The sequence below is a fragment of the Urtica dioica genome, chromosome 4 (assembly GCF_054948205.1).
Source record: "Urtica dioica subsp. dioica isolate 48M chromosome 4, U.dioica_male_clone48M_v1_H2, whole genome shotgun sequence".
NCBI classification, from domain to species: domain Eukaryota; kingdom Viridiplantae; phylum Streptophyta; class Magnoliopsida; order Rosales; family Urticaceae; genus Urtica; species Urtica dioica.
The window spans coordinates 8,469,194-8,489,569 of NC_142759.1; the positions used below are offsets into that span (position 1 = coordinate 8,469,194).

At 37.8% G+C, this 20,376-nt stretch overlaps 5 protein-coding genes across 5 annotated transcripts; 2 read left to right on the plus strand and 3 right to left on the minus strand.

The window, feature by feature from the left end:
• Positions 1 to 3,096: 3,096 nt before the first annotated feature.
• On the minus strand, positions 3,097 to 4,865 carry LOC149400065 (Translation elongation factor EF1B/ribosomal protein S6 family protein). Its single transcript, XM_089610313.1, has 5 exons — positions 4,539 to 4,865; positions 4,396 to 4,450; positions 4,224 to 4,280; positions 3,969 to 4,046; positions 3,097 to 3,843 (listed from the first exon to the last, which is right to left on the minus strand). The coding sequence occupies exons 1-5, from the start codon at positions 4,743 to 4,745 to the stop codon at positions 3,389 to 3,391; spliced, it is 852 nt and encodes a 283-aa protein (XP_089466439.1). The 5' UTR covers positions 4,746 to 4,865; the 3' UTR covers positions 3,097 to 3,388.
• A 2,145-nt stretch (positions 4,866 to 7,010) lies between these two features.
• On the plus strand, positions 7,011 to 9,621 carry CCX4 (cation calcium exchanger 4). The gene has a single exon (XM_089613537.1). The coding sequence runs from the start codon at positions 7,362 to 7,364 to the stop codon at positions 9,294 to 9,296; it is 1,935 nt and encodes a 644-aa protein (XP_089469663.1). The 5' UTR covers positions 7,011 to 7,361; the 3' UTR covers positions 9,297 to 9,621.
• Positions 9,622 to 10,869: 1,248 nt separating this feature from the next.
• LOC149400067 (copper transporter 5.1-like) lies at positions 10,870 to 11,570 on the plus strand. The gene has a single exon (XM_089610923.1). It carries the CDS (start codon positions 11,004 to 11,006, stop codon positions 11,439 to 11,441), a length of 438 nt encoding a protein of 145 aa, XP_089467049.1. The 5' UTR covers positions 10,870 to 11,003; the 3' UTR covers positions 11,442 to 11,570.
• A 772-nt stretch (positions 11,571 to 12,342) lies between these two features.
• Positions 12,343 to 14,029, minus strand: LOC149400068 (protein LURP-one-related 6-like). Its single transcript, XM_089610921.1, has 3 exons — positions 13,578 to 14,029; positions 12,768 to 13,019; positions 12,343 to 12,632 (listed from the first exon to the last, which is right to left on the minus strand). Exons 1-3 carry the CDS (start codon positions 13,788 to 13,790, stop codon positions 12,489 to 12,491), a joined length of 609 nt encoding a protein of 202 aa, XP_089467047.1. The 5' UTR covers positions 13,791 to 14,029; the 3' UTR covers positions 12,343 to 12,488.
• A 2,555-nt stretch (positions 14,030 to 16,584) lies between these two features.
• On the minus strand, positions 16,585 to 19,718 carry LOC149400069 (uncharacterized). The gene is made up of 5 exons (XM_089610384.1): positions 19,077 to 19,718; positions 17,939 to 18,296; positions 17,101 to 17,462; positions 16,977 to 17,012; positions 16,585 to 16,902 (listed from the first exon to the last, which is right to left on the minus strand). The coding sequence occupies exons 1-5, from the start codon at positions 19,716 to 19,718 to the stop codon at positions 16,585 to 16,587; spliced, it is 1,716 nt and encodes a 571-aa protein (XP_089466510.1).
• Between the last annotated feature and the right edge of the window lie 658 nt (positions 19,719 to 20,376).

The following is a 20,376-nucleotide window of genomic DNA, read 5'->3' on the forward strand; positions in this document are numbered from 1 at the left end:
AATCTTTTGTATATTTGATACAGTTGCAAACAAAATATTCTTAATTATACCCAATAAATACAAACCCTCAACTTTTCATTTTTGGTTTGTTGGTTTCTTATTACTTCCTAACGGATATAAATTTTGGATTGATCTTTTTCATTTATTAATTTACTTTAGAAATACCGAAGGTAATGTGGGGTTTTGCTTGAGCTCCAATTAGCAGTCCGAATACATAAATTAGAAGGATTATAAAATTTAACTTTTTAAAATATGAATTCCATTTTCATAATCGTTGAATTTGATAGATATTATCATATTTATGATATAAATGGTATGAATCTTACATATATTTTACTGATCAAATAATACAGTCAAATGCTATGTTTGAATTTAGATATAAGAAAAATGTTATAGGCCATTCTAATATATTGACATAAAGGAATTAATATCTACTTAGTTTATTTACAACACAAAAATTTACATACGACTATAATACTTTGAAAAATGATTATTAATGTTTGGTTTTGAGCTAAGAGCCACAGTTCGACTTAAGACCGGACTTTGAGATTGCGTGCAATTAGGGTGTTGTTCTTGTCTGATCACTATGATCTCGTTGGAGATGTTTGCTCCGATTATGTGCCAAATAAGATTATATAAACAATGACATCACATGGAGCGAAATAATTTCTTCCAACGCGCTCTCCGGCGCACAACAGTGATTTTAGTATAATGTGTGAGGTGGGAGAATATGAGTCTCGTAGGTGATATTTTAGTTCGTTGTGAAATGATTTTGGCATCAATAAAAAAAAAAAACTTACCTCCTCCTTGTGGCTTGGGTCTCTATTTATAGAGAAATATGGATCTTAAGCCATAAAGAGGCGTCATATCCGATCTAGACGACGAGGCGGGTGGGTCCACATCCCAAGGCAAGTCGTAGGTCTCGTGCATTATCGGTTAGGTCCCGCATGGGCAGGACCTTGGTACGGGATAAGTCTCGTACCTCGTCGGCTAGGTCTCACCTTAGCGGGACCTTGCCGTCGGACATTGCTCCCCTGCCTCCTCGAGGAGCTCCCACCTGGTAGGTGGCGCGAGACGTGGTCCTACGCCTCATCGGGGACGCCCTGTCTACACAGGACCTTGGCATTGGTCCCGCACCTACTTGGGTAGATCCCGCATGGGTAAGACCTTAGTCATGCATATTCTCGTGTCCTCAGATATTCTCTCATGACACAAGCAACGAGCCTTGTTTCATTATCACGCCTTGTTTGGATGACATTCATGTGATTGGTCAACCTTACAAATGAGGAAATGCCAACCAAGCTACGAACCCCGTGGTCATGTTAATAATCATATAATTTAGTTAAACAATTTGTGTTTTAGTCGCATAATTTTATGCTTCAAAAGATCAAAAGATGAGATGAGGTATGTTTATATTTTTATCGATAGATTGCAATTATATATATATATATATATATATATATATGTATATATATTAATTATTAAAAAATGATATATTTAAAAAAAGACATTTATTTTCAAATAATTAAATTATTTATGTAACAAGGTTCGGGGTTTTGACTTTTCGAGGGTCCGGATCTCTTCAGCAGGTGTGGGTTTTGGAAATTTGAACCCAATTAAAACTAGGGAAATAACACATTTATACCCTGTGTTTTAGTGAAATGTCGAGTTTAACCCTCGGTTTTCAAAAATGTCGAGTTCATACCATCTGTTTAATTAAAATGACGAAATTATACCCTCTGTTTAACTAAAATGACGAAATTATACCCTGAAATAGACAACAGTGTCACGAATATTCTTTTTATTGACTTTTCATTGACGTTGACTATAATATTTATATATAAACACCAATTATCTTTATTCATTCGCGCCATATATGTAATTTATTTAAAAACTAAAAAATAAACAACAGTCTCTTAATCGTGAGAACACAGAAATAGCCAAAAGGGTAAACATCGATAGTTGATAGTCATCAAAATCGCATATTCGAACAGAGAATCCAGGATTTAGAGTTACAATTCGAACACGAAATGAAGTCATTTCTTAGGAGGTATGAGTTTTATTATTTAATTCTAATTTAAGGCTATTTTTATTTCAAAATTGAGAATTTGGAAGTTATGGTACTGATTTAGATTTGATTCGGTCTTTCTTATATAAGAGTTAATATCAATGAAAGGGAGATTTGTGACGCTGTTATTCATTTCAGGGTATAATTTCGTCATTTTAGTTAAATAGAGGGTATAATTTCGTCATTTTAGTTAAACAGGGGGTATGAACTCGACATTTTTGAAAACCGAAGGTTAAACTCGACATTTCACTAAAACACAGGGTATAAATATGTTATTTTCCCTTAAAACTAACTCATTTTAAATTAAAAAGTGAGCGCAATCAAATTAACTATTACATATAAACCAATCCAATCAAAATAGAAAAAGTACACAAATATTCGTTTTCAGAGCAACATTTTCAAAATATTGATTGTTTTAAATATTTAAAAAAAATTGTTTTTTACAATTTATAAACAGTTATTTGGGATTGCCAAAACAATAAACTATTTTATTTTATTTTTTTAACATCAAGAAAAGAAATACGATCGCCTTCAACTTGAAAAATACTATTTTCGCTATAAGAAATTTAGACAATGCCAAGTAAAAAATCCACTATAACATGTAATTTTCACAATCTCAAAATTGACTTGTGGAGAAATTAGAGTCCAGTCAAGATTGACTCAAATTGACATTTAGAGAAGTCGAGCCAAACCAAAATCCGTCCCTTAGAAAAATGGGGAAAATCAAACATTACAAAAAAAAAATCAAAATTTTAAGTTTTGTGAACATAGGCCCAAGCCCATCAAATAGACAAGTCGAAGAGCGTCGAGTCCTGTCGAGTCGGTTAGGACTTTGGGCCCAGTCTGCGCGGGACTAGCACTTCTACACTAAAATTATCCTTTAAATAGCACTAAATAGCACAACTCTGCGCAGACTAGCCCTTCATGTCGATTATTTTACCTGTCAAGACTTGCACTAAAAATCATCATTGTACAACTTGAGCACCCAAGTACATGGATCTATTTCTGCCCTATTTGCAAGAAGGAAGAAAAAAAAAGGAGAAGCGGGAAATATATATCCGCAACATGGATTCAGATTCATAAACTGCATTTGAGATTCCACAAAACCAAATACTGTTTCCGAAATCTATAGTATCCAAAACTCAGACAACGATTATAATCATACACGACTCGAGAACTATAAGTAGTCTTAACGCTATCTGATTTTCTAATACTAATAATCAATGATCATAACACTAATATCTCATCTAGCACAACAAACACACAAACCTCAACTTGTATATCTTCTTGTCATACCCATAAAAAAAAAAAATCCAGGGCCTATCTCGCTTTCACAGCTCTCGATTTGCCTTCACTTATTCTCATCTCACCAGCTGTACCACCATCACCGCCCTCATCGCCGTCTACAAAAATCACCACGTCTTCTTCATCAGGCAAGCCATCATCATCATCATCTTCATATTCTTCGTCATCGAACTCCAAATCTTCTTCATCATCCTCGTCGTCGTTGCCATCCATGCCAGCTCGCAGAGAGTGAAACTCGGGAGGCGGAGGGCAATCCTCGGTGACGGCCTCGTCCTTCTTCATCACGAGATGCCGAATGACCCTTTCGTCCTTGTCCAGCATGGTCTTGAAGTCGTTTATCCACTTGGCATCGATCTCGATGTTCATCAGCATGTAATGGGCGTTCTTCGCTTTCTGAATCTTGTAGGCCAGTCTCCTCATACCCCAATCGCTTGTCCTCCAGATCGTGGCTCTCTTTTCACCCAAGAACGCTGCGACATATAATCGAGAGAAACACAAATTCAAGTCTTTGATATGACTCTTCTCATTTTCCACCCGATTATCTCAAGTGTCTGATAGCGGAGGAAAAGAAAAATTCGAAGAAGCTATATTGTACCTTTGATTTTTTCGTTGACGCTCTCAACCTCTTCGGCGTGCTTCTCGTGAATCAGGTACACCACTTCGTAGTGACGCACTGCAACAAAATAAAATAGGAAATAATTGAGTGATTATATAGAAACCCTGAGTTTTGGTTATCTCCTATTACAACTCTTTATACTCATGTGTCTACTCAAAGTTTTCCATCATCATTTTGCTTAATAACAATGCTATTTTTTTGACGTCCTACCAAAAAAAAAAAAAATTAACTTACTGATTATATCTTCGGAACCATCTTCCAGCTGAAGCTTCAGAATTTGATACACTCTCTCTGCAAAATGAAATAGAAAAATTAAAAAAAATCAATGAAATAAAAATATTCCCAATTTTCATACATTACAATTGAATGCGACGAAATTGATAAGACTTGAGAGACATTCACTGACCTTCCTCGTCATCGTCGAATTCAGGGAAAAACTGACCGTCTTTCTCAACTTTTTTCTGAAACAAGCAAACACGAAACGGCCTAGCGGTTAACCAGATGTGTGTGGTGACCATTATTACGCGAAAATACGAGAGAGATATAGACCTGCTTGAGAAGCACGGCTTCAGGGAAAGGACCGGTTGCTTCGTCTGGTCTGGGAATGAAGTTGTGAGAGTCGTCTCTGCTCTTCTTCTTCCGCGCAGAACAAACGACGATGGGCTTCATTGCAGAGAATGAAGGGTTTGAGGGTTTGATAGCGAAGAAAGGTACGGAAGAAGAATAAGAAGCAGATAAGCGTATCAGCGACTCCATAGACTGAGAGATTATTTCTTAGGGCCGGCAACGGTGGAGCTCCGTTAAAATTCCGCCGTCTGGTTGAAACGAACAAAGAAATACTGCGTGTCTTATTTAATTTCGCACCATATCTATCCACCCGGCACCCACACTCTCTACGTAGCACAATGACATCTACACCCTCGAATCTTTAAATGAAATTAGATTTAGTTAATTATATAAAAAAAAATTAAAATTTATTATTGCTGTTTTTGTTTGTTTTTTTTTTTTTTTTAAAGGCAGTTTTGTTGCAATGGGATTGAACCCACGACCTCCACACAGGAGGTAGAGGTGATGTTGAATTACCACTAGGTTATCCTAGGTATTACTATTGCTGTTTTATCTTGAATTAAGCATGACCTGCTATTTTATAGTTGTTGTAAATAAGGTATTTAGAAGAGAAATGATTTTCGTCAGCGCAACATCCGTATCAGCGGTGACACCGATATCATATATCCAGTATTTTCTTTTGTGGATTCCACCTATTTTCAATATAGTCTTATTGATGATGCGCTTACAGAGCTGCTAAATAGCAATCCTCCATTTAGAATGACAAGAGGATAAACAAAATTAAGAGCTAGAGACGGAGCTATATTTATAGATGGAAGAGATAAATTCGAAATAAACAAATTAATCTAACTTTTGTAAGAGTTGTGTAAAAAAAATCAAGAGGGTAAATGTGAAAAAAAAATATACAATTTTATGCTAAAAAATATAAAAGTTTATAGATAAAATTTAATTTTTAAAAGTTCATGGGGCGTTTACCCCCATCGTTCGGTTACCGTTGAAGAAAAAATAAATTCATGATTATAAAACTTCTCAATTAAAATTAAAAACTATAACTAACATTTGTACATTAGAAAATTCTAATCTTAAATACGAATGTTCTCTAATTTGATAGGATCCACCAACCATCTTCATCAAAACACTACAAATTTAATGTCGATGTTTTCCTCCCGCATGATGTCAGAATTGAGATTATCCTCCATGATACGACAAGTTTTTTCATGGTTGTCATAGCAATTGTACAAAATTTATCCGGCATTCTCTCAGACAAAGAAGGCTCTGCTTCTAGGCTTCTTGTAGGCTTTGAAAGTGAGGCTATAAATACACATTGTGGAGTCAAATACAGTGATCTAAAACTTAAAGACACATTCCTCTTTTAGTTACGACTTCGAGTCTATCTTGTCTCATGTATCTATGCACTGTTATTGGTATGTCTTTTAAGAAATTAGAGTGTCACTTCCAATAGTTTGATAAGTTTTGATTTATTTCACAGACAATTAACTCATTTGTCCGGAGAAAATTCATCGTAACTACTAATGTTGTTCTCTTGAAAATGGACGGTCATAATTACTCTCTCTCTCTCTCTCTCTCTCTCTCTCTCTCTCTCTCTCTCTCTCTCTCTCTCACACACACACACACACACACACACACACATGGCTTCCTATGCTTCAAGGTGAAGCCTTTCATGACGAGGAGCTAGATTCCTTTTCATGTGGCAAGGACGGGATGATTACGTGGAAGAGGAGGGATCAACAATTCGCTGTCAAACTCCTTCGTCAGAAATGACGCTGTCTTTGCACCATCGTTGTTTGAAAGTCCCTCACTTCCTATGTCATTGTCAATTATCACTAGGCTCAGTATTGACTACGTGTCGATCCCTCCGTTGTAGTTTCGCTCGAAAAGAGGAAGTCAATGTTGATGTCGTATCTAGTGGTTATCATTGTTCAACCAAAGTACGAGCATGGTCATCATGATGAGTCGAGTCGCGGTAATGTTATTTTCTTCGGCTCAAAGATTGAATGATTTGTTAACGATGACTCTAGTAGAGCGATTTTGGAGTGTGAATTGAGTTTTTGACAAAGCCGAAGTAGTGTGGAGAGCGTTTGTTTGAGTTTCAATAAAAGTACAACAATTTAGGAAGACAAAAAGAAGAACACAAATCATATAATAATCTGTTTTATAGAATAATGTAATTAATTTTTAATTATAAAAAATTAAAATTAAAATCGTTTCTCAAGATAGCGATTGGATAATCGTGGTGTAACTAAAAAAATAATACATTAGATATTTTATACTTTGTTAATTTTAAACAAAGAATATATAAATATAAAAACATAAAATTCTTAAATATTTATGTCGCAATTCCATCATTAAAATTAAATAACATTTTTTGTTTAGACACGCTCACATCTTTTGGCTAGATATCTGTGAAGTTTTTTTTTTTTTAAAATAAGATATCTGTGAAGTTGAGTGTGTCTCGTCCCCAACTCTTTTGCGTGGGAAAAAGAAGATCAAATTAGCATGTAATCATCAACATCATCCCATAGAAGAACAAATCAATTTTCAATTCGACAAAGATCGTATACACCAAACCAACCAAGTTCCAAGAAGCTTCTTTGTTCTTTCTTTCTTTCGACAATTTAGCACCATATTATCATTCTTCTGTTTCTTCCCTAATTTCATCTTGATTAAAAATTCAATTCTGATATTTTGGAACCCTAACTTCTGCGGCGTGATTTTCATCAGTCAACGGTTCCCGATCATCGAACAGTTTGATCTAGGGATTTTGCAGACGAAAAGATAAGAGCGATGATTCCGAAGCTCATTTCCGATGCAAGAGGCCCTAGGTTTCGTGGCGGCTTCAATGGAGTTTGTGCTCTGGTACTCTTTATCTTCTTCTATAGTCATAATAGTTCGCCTACGAATTTACGAAATTTGAATTTACGCGATAACGGCGATCGGATTGACGTGATTCGCCGGAGAATTTCCGAAATTGACGGCAATTCGACTAATTATAGTAGCGTGTCTGTAACTGTTTCCGATGCCAATAATTTTACCCTAGGCGATCCTCAAATGTGTTCTGGGTTGTTGAAACACGAGGGTTATGGAAGCCATTGCCAGTACTTGATTGCTCATCCCGAGTGTACATCAGGAGGATTTTTCAGCTACATCACGTTCTTTTACTGCGACTGTGAAAAAGTTAGCCTTTTGGGCTACGTAGTGTTGATGATTTGGACGGCTGCCCTGTTTTACCTGCTGGGAAACACTGCGGCGGATTATTTCTGCTGTTCTCTGGAGAAGCTCTCGACCCTGCTAAAGCTTCCGGCGACAGTCGCCGGAGTTTCTCTTCTCCCGCTTGGAAACGGAGCTCCCGATGTGTTTTCCAGCATCGCTGCCTTCGCGGGCTCGGACGCCGGGGAAGTCGGGCTTAACAGCGTGCTAGGCGGAGCGGTTTTCGTGACCTGCATCGTTGTGGGTACGATATCTCTGTGTGTGGCCGAGAAAGGGTTCCGGATCGATAAAAAGTGTTTCATCAGAGATGTGTCTTTCTTCCTCTTTACGCTCACCGCGCTTTCTGCGATCTTGATCGTCGGCAAAGTCGGTGTCGCTGGTGCTGTAGCTTTTGTTTGCATCTATGTACTTTACGCGTTTGTGGTCGCGGCGAACGAGCTGTTGAGGAAACACGTGAGGAAGCTGAGATTGGACGCGGTTACGCCGTTGCTCCCCGTGAGAGGAAGCATATTTTCGGAAGGAAGCGAGGAGGACGATTCGGTTTACGCTTCGCTTCTCGAGTCCGAGACCGACAGCGAGGTGCCTCATCTGCCGAGCAAGTTGCCCCAGTGGATGTGGGCTTCGAACGTGGCGATCTACTCGAACCAGGCCATGAAAGCCAGCGGCGAGAACCACAGACCTCTGTGGGGTTGGAACGACGAGGAAGAAGTCGCGGTGGAGAAATCGACTTGCTCTACGCTGCTGATGTTGCTCGAGCTGCCATTGTCGGTCCCGAGGCGGCTCACTATCCCGGTCGTCGAGGAAGAGCGGTGGTCGAAACCTTACGCCGTAGCCAGTGCTACGCTAGCGCCGATTCTCTTGGCTCTCCTGTGGAGCACGCAAGACAGCATTGGGAACCTGAGCATAGGGATAGCGTACGTACTTGGCGTTTCGGCCGGGGCTGCGTTCGGCGTCCTCGCGTATCTTTACACCAGAGCCGACCGTCCGCCGAGCAAGTACTTGTTCCCGTGGGTTTTCGGAGGATTTTTCATGAGCATTATCTGGTTCTACATTGTCGCCAACGAGCTCGTTGCTCTTTTGGTAGCCTTTGGGGTGATTTTCGGGATCAACCCTTCGATCCTGGGAGTGACTGTGCTGGCGTGGGGAAACTCGATGGGTGATCTGATGTCGAACACCGCGCTAGCGATCAACGGCGGGGATGGCGTGCAGATTGCAATGTCGGGATGCTATGCGGGTCCCATGTTCAACACCCTTGCTGGTCTAGGGATCTCGATGCTGATCGGAGCGTATACCAAGAGACCCGAATCGTATGTAATCCCTAAAGACAGCAGTTTGGTATATACGATGGGATTTCTAACTTTGGGGCTTGTTTGGGCGCTCGTTATGCTGCCGCGGAACGATATGCAACCCAACAAGGCATTAGGGGTCGGTCTCATACTGATTTACGTTATATTTCTCACAGTCAGAGTAAGTGCATCGATCGGGTTGGGTTCGATTGTAGGTCCGAGTTGATCGGACGGTCCCTCGCTCACGAGCAATAAGATTGTTACCCTGTTTGTACTTTTGAATATAAAACAATTGTTGTAGATCGCCACTTCACTTAGAAGGTGAAAGATGAAATACTTCCAATGTAGTAAAGCTTTTGACCTGGTCTTGATAAGTCAAATCTGAAATGGTTGCAGGAGTATAATCTCAGTAGTAGTTGGATGATTGTTGATTTTCTATAGCAGGCTTCATGTTATGTACTTACGGTTTTTGTTTGAAACTTTGCTATAGTAGATTATTGAGCAATCAAGGTTTTTATGTTTGTGTTGTATTGGGAATTGGTTTTTGTGCATCGATCGGCTTGGACACAGAATTTGTGTTCGTATTGTCTATTATCAGGGTTTTTTTTTTTTTTTTTTTTTTTTTTCATATTTGCGAATCACAGATGGTAGGTAGGTAGACTCGTTTGAAATTTGAATTTCAACTATAATTTTTATTATTATTTTTTTTTTACTTGGGCATATAGCACTTTCCAACTTTGAACATCAAAAAATGAATGTGTCAAAACCTTTGACTGTTGCTCAAAAATAGTTAAAACTTGGATGAAAGACTTTACTTTTTACCATTCAATCTCATTTTTAGATTTTGAATCCAGTTCCATGTAATAACTGTTTGAAAATGACCTCACCTAGAAATGCTTACTTAATTAACATTATGTAAAAAAAAATTGATTTAATTTTGCCTTTTTAAATTAGAACACCATATAGGGTACACATATTCCCATTAGATAATAGTTTAAATAATTAAATTTGAAATTGAATAAGAAAATATGATAAGGCCTTCTATTACTTTTTTTCTCTAAGCTAATCAATTAATCTTATTTAACTTTTGCTAATCAAACGGTGTACATGCAAAGTCGTTATTTTATTGCTTTCTAAAAAGAATCTTAAAAAGAGAAAGTTGGACAGATTTTTTCTTTAGTTGAAAAATTGAACATGTTACTTTAGTCTTACTCAACCGAGAACCAGTCATGGGAAATTTTCAACAAAGTAAATAGAAAACAAAGCACCAATTTACTTTGTTTGGCCACAGTGATATTCTTTTGACATCCGTTTGTATTTAACGTTCGAATTTGATGTTGAAGGCATGTTGTGTGGTACTGTGCCGGACCATTTATCATTATCAGCATCCACTTTAATTTGGTCACCTAATTAAGATAACAAAGTAAATAGAAAAAACTACAAAGATAAAACTTTCGTCGAACTGCCACTTGCCTCCACTTTTTATTATTATTTTATTAATAATCATGAATACCAAGTTATTTATATGCTAAACATTCATGTCTAGTTGTTGTCGCTCTTCCTATGAAAAGGAACTATGCGGACTATTTATCGCTATTACCATCCATTTAATTCGAGTCACCAAATTATTTCGTCAAAATGGTCCCTAACTTTTGGTTTAGTGGTAATTATATACCCCTCCAAAGTAAAGATTGTATAATAAATGCTCATAAATAAATAAAATATATATATAATAATAATAATAATAATAACAAAATAAAACCCAATTCTCTTCTGCAATTTTTCTAGAGTAATTTTGATGTATTCGAAGACGTCACGTTTAAACCAATTCCCAATACAACACAAACACAAATTCTGTGTCCTTATAATAGACACGACGCGAGACGAGACTACCATTGAGAGGTTCTTTTCCAACAAAAAAAACAACAGCAAAATGATGCACATGACGCTATACTGGAGCAAGCACGTGACACTCCTGGTCAACTCGTGGAAGACCGATTCCTGGCCGAGTTACCTCCTCTCTTTACTCGTCTGCTTCTTCGCCTCCGTCCTCCTCCAATACATCGAAGATCGACGGCTCAGAATCAGAGCCTCCGTCGCCGCCAAACCATCTCAACCGTCCATTGCGACTCCGCTTGTCCTTAAGCTCTACGGAGGCTCGTTCCGCGCCGCTCGAATCGGCTCAGCTGCGCTGTTCGGGCTCGGTTCTGCGCTAAGCTACCTCCTCATGCTGGCCGTGATGTCGTTCAACGGCGGCGTTTTGGTGGCGATTGTTTCGGGGCTTTCGGTCGGCTATTTTGTGTTTAGGGCTGGTGGCGGAGATCAGATCGTGGCCGTTGATTTTAATGACAATCCTTGTGCTTGTTCTTGATAAATTCATTCCGAATTTGCGATTCCTTTTTCTCTTTCACACGCTTTTTTTTCCTTCTTCTTTTCAATTACGTGCCATGATAATTGAACTCTTTTTCTTTTCATCAATACGAAAATGTAGATTATCTTCCTTCCTCTTCTTTTTTTTTTTTTTTTTTTATTTTTAATCTTGTGATGATATGAACCACCACATTGTTGTATTAATTAATTAGGCTGTGCTTGGCAAAGAAAATTTTAAGCTTTGAATTGTTTTCGACATAATTGCTACTGAAATTCATTATAATGGAAACTAGAGGGAATAACTAAAATCATTAAATTAAGCCATCTTTCGTAAAAATAAATAAATTAAGCCACCTGAGAAGGATACCAAACATATTTCTTACCTTAATATTAGTCCGAATATTTTTTTTTCTTTTTATTTTCATACGAGTATACAAATTACGCAGGTTTTTATACAAATTTGATTTTTTTTTTTTTTTTTTTGCGCTTCCGTCCTGTTAATTAATTCTCCAACAAAAAAAATACTGATCCTCTTTCCTTTCTGCAAATTAGGAACATATAATAATATATGTCGAAGGGTATTAGGTGAACTATAAGTCATTCCTAAAACAAAAACAGTAAGTTTCACTCGACCTCAAGTTGGTTGAGCTTAGACTGGTAAGTAATTGTCAACGTTAGCATCGAGTTAGGTATATATTACATTATTTCCAAATTACTAATTGCGCATATTTATTAATCGCAAAAGGAAAGCAATATTACATCCTTAAATAATAAAACTACTAAATAGAACAAACGTTCTACACTTCAATTGAAATAGCTTAACCCACAAGCTTGACATGGTAGCGGAAAAAAAAAACGTTAAGTTTTCCATGGCACCCCAAAAATCAATAGAGAAGAGAGAGTAGGAAAAAAAAAACATAATCAATATATAAGCATATTACAACAATTAATATATATATACATAATATTAATGACATGGAATATTAGGATCTTGATTAGAGGCATTGCACAAGCTAGCTGTGTAAATAACTAAATAACTAACTATTAACTAACACCTTGTGGATTCACCATAGATGTAATCAAGAGTGGCAATGACCCCGAAAACAAAAGCTTGATCGACGCCCGGTTTCACCACAACGTGATATAAATCTCTGCTCGCCATCATCGCTGCAACTTCTCTCCTCACATCAATCTGTGTATTTGTAAATTAAGATTTTCGCAAAAAAAAAAAAAAAAAAAAAAAAAATCCACAACGTCATTAATTTTAATTATTTTTGCATCCGAATTTATGCACTGTGCATATGATTTTTTTAAGCAAAAAATGTACCTGTGCCACTACATTGCCCATGGGATCAAGAATGCTACAATTTCGATCGGGAAATGAACCGAAGATCTCGAAATGGGCGTCGGTATTTCTTCCTCCCACGGGCTCCATGGGAACTCGAACGGCGATATTGGGATTCCTCGCGAGACACGAGTTTGGCTGTTTTACGCTGAAAACCAACTTTGGCGATCCAGTGTAGTTAAATGCATACCCTTTCCACGTCCTATAGATACTTAGCGCCTCAACAATCCCTCCCTACATCTCAACAAGAAAAATTAAACGAAGTGAACACAAATGCATATTCATGATAGAATTAAACCAACAAAAATAGAATACTTTAACAAATGTATACCAATTTGTTTATCTATTCTATTTATTCTACATCTTTTCGATAAAGTCATTTAAACGTTGAGTGGCATTTTGAATTATTCCTTAAAATAAAAAAATAAACATTTGGAATAATGATGACAGCGAAAGTGCCCCCGCTATATGTTTAAAATAGGAGGGTATTGATGCTTGATTTTTTTTTTTTTTTTTCATAAATGATTTGACCCCTAGCCACAACGATTTTTTTTTTTTTTTGTCAAGATTCTAAAAATCAGTTGGTTAATGGTAAAGAAAGACAAGGATAAGGGTAAAAAAAACGACGACTTAATTAAGAAGACCGTCGCCAAATGAAGGAAACAAAGAAGAAACCCCCCTGAAAAAGGGTCACCAAACTTTTTTCTTTTTTCAACTTTTTATCTTCATATTATTAGTCAAGGTATACAATACAAACAACATGTTAACGAGTGTGTGTACAATCATGAATACCTTATGACGAATGAGAAGCAGTTCTTCTCCATCAGAGCCTCTGAGAATGAGCTCATCTTTGGTGCCAAGGATTCCACAACCATCGACTCTAAATACAACTTTTTGGCTACAATCAGTCACTACAAAACCTCCTCCGCTGACCACATGAGGCCTTTTCCTCACCACAAGCACAACCTGCGACGACGAACAATACACTTTGCTCACTATCGCCATATTGTGTCTGTCTGCAAGAAGATTTACGTAGTTTTTGGCTATTCTCTCTCAAGTTTCTAGACTTCTATGATCAATATGAAAATATATATACACTTGCAAGCTGTTGTATGAAGTTTCTGGGCATGGTGATTCCGTGGTTCTATATAGGCAATTGAAATAGACCTTAATTAGTAAGGGCAAAAGGATTTTGGTTGTTTGTTCAAAGGGTTTGGCGAAGTTTGACTGTATGTGAAGAAATTAACAATGAGTATTCAAAGTTGTGATGGAATAATATAAATATGTGACAACAAAGCAACGTTGCTTATTGAAAAGGATGATTGTTGCTTCACACGCGAAATTTAAGTATGGTATGGTTCTACGTAGGAGATGTACTACTATAATTAATGAGCTTTTTGGATAAAGGCAACCGGAAGAATCTTTGAGAGCTAATCAATTTGTGTTGCAAATTTTCAAAAGGTGGTTCATTGTGGGAGTAGTTAATTGATTTGGCCCTTCGGTGACTTGTTGTAAGAGAATATTTGCCGTGAGACTTTTCGAAAGATATATACGTAGACTCATCTGTCACAATAGGTTGCAATAAATTAGGGTTTTTTGGGCATCTCGACTAGTACCCTTAGTAGTAATTGTTATATAAGATTAACGTGTGGGTCACGCTCTAACACATGATCATTGTTTTATTTATAATCACTAAGATTCTTCCCCCCTATTTTTTTTTTATTATGGGAAGATTCTTCCCCTCCATTGGAAATCAAATTTATGACACATGCATATTAATTAATCAGTAATAAATTTCAGCCTAGGAGTTTTATTTACTCATTCATCTCCCATGTTAGTGGTGATGATGACCACTATAATAAAGTCAAGTGATTTATTAGGTATTACTTATATTATGTGGCCATATAATATTTAATTATATTTACAAATTGAGTTTGGTTTGAATTTTAAAAATTAATTAATATTTTAAACAATCATTTAATACAATAAATTTTCATAAATTTAGTTTTAATATGTATATATTTAAATTTAAATAAGTTATGGTTTTAATCTTTTAAAAGATATTACTCGGTCAAAAGTAACCGGGTAATTTAACTAGTCATATTTGGTTAAAAATATTATAAAAAAAAAAAAAAAAAAAAAACCGCTTTCAATGAGTATAATATCTGTATTCACAAGTTGTTGTACAGCTTGTATTCCAAATTTTCAACTCCACACTTTAAAGGATTTTTAATTCACAGTGACTTTTGCCCAATTTCTTATTAGTCTTAGTAATATTTTCCATATTAGGATCCTCTAAGTAAATGCCACTAATAATGTATAAAAAGTGATGGATCAATATCGAGATCTTTGATTATAGTGACTTGCGCTTGCACAAATCTTAGACGGTCAAAGAGATTGGTCAAGGTTTTGGTCTCACACTCTCACTTACTATGCAAGAGAGAATAACTAAAGGAAAATAAGAAACATATGGGAGCTAAAATTTATGGGTGGGATGTTGAAGGTTGTTTTTTTTTTTTTTTCTGGTTGACCCTGATTTCGGCTACAAACATACCGATATGAGAGGTTACCACAACATATTGTAGTTGCAACAAGTCGTTGTAGATAAACTTCAATAATCGACGAGAAACTACAACGATGTGAATTGGTCGCTAATATCGTGTCCTACATGTATTACACCAATTTCTTCCGCACCAATTGTTTTTGCATATTATCAATAACTCGTTGTTGATCAACTCAATTGAAGACAATTACGATTACGTCCTTAGTCGTTAAAGATCTTTTTCTTATACCAATGCATGACGAAAATATTTCCACTTACCTTGATTGATGTTGCATTGAATTCTATGGATGAGTACAAATGTTTCTTCTCACTCCTTAATTTCTCGTTCTCTCCGACTTTCCCTTTGACAAGACTTAAACCTCCAACGCACTTAATTTTATGGACTAATAAGAGCATCTTTAATGGTTTCTTGCTTAACAATTGTAGGGATTTGCTTGTAAATATAAAAAATGTTTAGCTAGTTGCTTAACCATTGTTTTGCGTATTGGCTATTGATTTAGCTAAGTGTAGTAACTTTTGCCCTAAATCTAAAGACCTGATTGTTGAACTATCAAGATAACAAACAGACACAAACCAGAACTGTGCAAGAAAGTAAAGACACAAACAAATTACCGAGGTTCAGATTCAAACCAACAACGTGTTGATATGAATCCTAATCCCCGTTGAGCTCCAATCGGAGAAACTCAGGCACTATCTTCAGTTCTTCGATTACACCCTTGAACTCTTCTCACAAACACCCCCTCTCTCTCTCAAACCAATATTCACTCAGAGTTTACAACGAACCGATTACAACAAGTCACACAAGGAGCTCACGATCAAGGCGATCGAACAGGCTCAATTACACACTCAGAATATTCAGAGAAGAAGAGAAGAATCGCTCAAACCCTAGCAGAGCACACACAGAAGAGATTAGGTCTAATAATGAAGACCACGGTCAAAGCTTCTTTTATATCACTCAGCATTGTCTTGATGAGTCTCATTCGTCAGATTAGACCAGATCCAACGGTAATCAACAAGCCGCTCATAACACACTCGTCTCAACAGACTTAGCGTCGTTTATGTGCTGACTTGTTACTACACGTCGTATCTGATCTAATGGGCTGGGCCTCCGACAAATGACGTTGGGCTTCAAATCCAACAATCTCCACCTTGAAGTCCAACAGCCCATGCAATCGAAGTCTTCATATAGTGCATGGCTTCTTCCACGATCATCATCACTCAGTACCTGCAAAACAATCATTCAATAAAGAGTAAGTCCAGGCAGTGCTTGAACTTAGCAACAGTAACAACTTTAGTTCCCATATCAGCTGGATTATCCTCAGTATCAATTTTACACAATTTCACAACATCAGTGGCTATCAAGTCCCTGATGAAATGGAACTTGACATCCACATGTTTAGTTCTTTCATGATACACATGATTTTTGCTTAAGTGTATTGCAGACTGACTATCTGAATACACCACAGCATTATCCTCAATCAGCTTAGCCTCTTTCAGAAGGCCTTGGAGCCACACAGCTTCTTTAAAGGCATCACAAACTGCAATGTATTCTGACTATGTGGTTGACAATGCAACCAGAGATTGCAAATTGGATTTCCAAGATATGCAATTCCCGCCCAATGTAAAACAGAAAGCAGTTGTTGACTTTCTTGAATCCCTGTCACCTGCAAAATCAGCATCTACATATCCAGTAAGGTCAAAAAATCCAGGTCTTTTGCAATAACACAGTACAAGGTCAACTGTGCTACTCACATAGGCAATAACCCACTTAAGAGCTTGCCAATGTTCAGGACCCGGGTTAGACATAAAACGGCTAAGCAAAGATATAACAAAGGATAAATCAGGTCTAGTTCTTATCATGGCATAGATTAAAGAGCCAATAGCATTACCATAGGGAACACTTTCCATTCTGAGTATCTCAGCTCTGGAGGTTGGACACTGAGTCTTACTCAGAATGAAATGTGGAGCAAGAGGCATAGGTACACGCTTACAGTCCAGACTGCCAAACTTGGACACAACCTTTTCCAAGTAGGATCTCTGATGAACTTTAAGCCAAAAGTCCTTTCTTTTTCTTTCAATCAACATTCCAAGTATCCTCCAGGCTTGACCCAAGTCTTTCATATCAAAGACAGTGTTTAACTCATGTTTTAACCTGTTAATCTTTTCCACAGACTTGCTTATAATTAGCATATCATCAACATATAACAGCACATAAACAAGATCAATAGACAAGGATGAGTAATAAAAACAACTATCATAATTACTCCTGGTAAAGCCAATACTCAGAATGAAAGAATCAAACTTTTTATACCATTGCCTTGGGCTTTGTTTAAGCCCATACAGAGATTTTTTCAGAAGACACACATGATCAGGATGAGATTTGTCAATAAAGCTCTCGGGTTGTCTCATATAGATCTATTCCTCTAAATCACCATGCAAGAAAGCAGTTTTCACATCTAACTGTTCAAGCTCAAGATCCATGCTTGCCACAAGAGAAAACATGATCATGATAGTTTTGAACTTTACCACAGGAGAGAAGATTTCTGTGAAATCTATACATTCTCTCTGTGTATAGCCCTTTGCAACCAACCTGGCTTTAAATCTAGGAGGTCTGTGTCAGATAGACCATCTTTGATTTTGAAAAGCCATCTGCACTCCACCAGTTTCTGAGTGCTTGGTTTCTCAACCAGAATCCAAGTCTGGTTAACATTTAGAGAATTCATCTCCTCAACCATGGCTTCATGCCATTTAACCTTTTCCTTAGAACTCATGGCATCCAAGTAGGTTTCAAGTTCAGAGTTCTGGGTTTCATGGGCTGCAACTAAGGCTGTGAACACTAGGTCAGCATAGGAGTATCTAGTAGGTGGCCTGATATCTCTCCTAGTTATGTCTCTTGTCAACTGGTAGGTTTCTAGATCCTCTTGAGCAGACCTCTCAAGCTGCTCCACCTAATCAGAGTGCTCAGCATGGTCATCAGGCTCCTGATCAGGTAGAGCCTAGTGGCCTTGCTCAATTGGATCAGGTTCTAGTTGAGGGTCAGGATCAGGGTTCTCTAGGTTAGTGAGCTCCACCTCAACAGGGTTATCTGGGGTTTCAGGTTCAGTGGAAACTCTAGGCTCGGTATTGATCTTACATGGGAAAGAGCTCTCATAAAAAATAACATATCTGCTTATTATGATTTTAACCCATTGGGAGCTCTTATCCCAAAGTCTATACCCCTTAGTACCACTCTGTTGCTGGTAACCTAGAAACACACATCTCAGAGATCTAGGGTCTAACTTGCCATCCCTATTATGAGCATAAGCAGCACAGCCAAAGATCCTAAGGTGCCCTAACTGAGGTTTTCTACCACTCCAGGTTTCTATGGGACACTTAAGGCCAAGGTTTCTATTAGGGCTCCTATTGATAAGATATGTGGCTGTGGCTAAGGCTTCTCCCCAAAAGGCTTTATTGAGACCTGAGGTGAACAGCAGGCTTCTAACTCTCTCTAGAAGGGTTCTGTTCATCCTTTCAGCAACACCATTCTGCTGAGGGGTTGACTTAACAGTTCTATGTCTAAGGATGCCATGGTCCTTACAAAAAAGGTCAAATTCAGCATTACAGAACTCTAGGCCATTATATGTTCTGAGTACTTTCAGAGTTTTGTTGTTCTGATTTTCTTCAAGGGTTTGCCACTCTTAAAATTTAGAAAAAGCTTCATCTTTGGTTTTTAACAGAAAGGTCCAAACCCTTCTAGAGAAATCATCAACAATACTCATAAAGTACTTGTTCCCACCATGGGACTCATGTGACTCAGGGCCCCACAGATCAGCATGAGCATAATCAAGGATTCCCTTAGACAGATGAGTTCCAGTTGGGAAGCTCTGTCTGTGTTGTTTTGCCATAACACAGGGCTCACAAAAAGGAAGATTTGAGATATAGTCATTACCTAACAAACCTTGTTTGTGCAGAGCTGTTAAACCCTTTTGGCTCATGTGGCCAAGCCTCAGGTGCCACTTCTGAGTGCTTGACAAGGTTGTTTGAGCCACAGCAGCACACCCATTTTGTAACCTGCAAGCAACACCATCCAATACATACGAACCAGAAGCCTTGGTCCTAGTCCTCAGTGTCTTACCATCCTTATAAACATTCAGCTTACCATTCTCAGCAGAGTAAGTACAACCCTCATCATCCAGGACTCCAAGAGATATAAGTTTTCTCTTGAGTCCAGGAATATACCTCACTTTGGTCATTGTGACCAACTTAACATCAGCCATCTTGAGTGTGATTGATCCAATACCAGCAACTTCACAGGCATTGTTGTTGCCCATATACACTATCTCATTAGAGACCTCAGAAAGATTGGTGAACCATTCTTTCTGGGGACTCATGTGAAAAGAGCAGCCAGTGTCAAGAATCCACTGATCAATCCTGGACTGAGTAGTCACATTCAGGACCTCAGAGGAGTCTTGACCTCCACCAGAGCCAGAGGCAAGATTAGTCTCAAGATTACCTGAGGGCTTGTTCTTTTCAAGCCACTTGAAGCAGTTCTTCCTCAGGTGTCATGTTTTGCCGCAGTGATAGCATTTTCTGGTCTCTGAGTGTTGCTTGTTGTCCTTTCCCTTGCCTTTCTTTCCTTTGTCATTCGTCTCTGTCTTAGACTTAACAAACATGTTAGATTCAGATTTGGACTTATGATTCTTGAGTTCTAATTCTCGAGTCTTGAGAGCAGAACATAAGAGATCATAAGTCGGAACAGCACCAGTATATTGGAAAGCATCTTTGACAACTTGGAAATTGTCTGGGATAGAATTCATCAAAATCATGACAGTGCTGACATCGTCTAACTCATGATCAGTTCCTTTTAGCACTAGAGTGAGCTTTAGGAACTCATCAAGGTTTTCATCGACGGTTTTTCCAGGGTCCATTTTATATGAAAACAGGGAGGCTTTGAGATAGGCAAGATTGGACGCAGATTGGTTAGAGTATAGATAATCAAGTTTACCCCATAATTTGAGTGGGGTATTACACCCATGAACCTTTCTGATG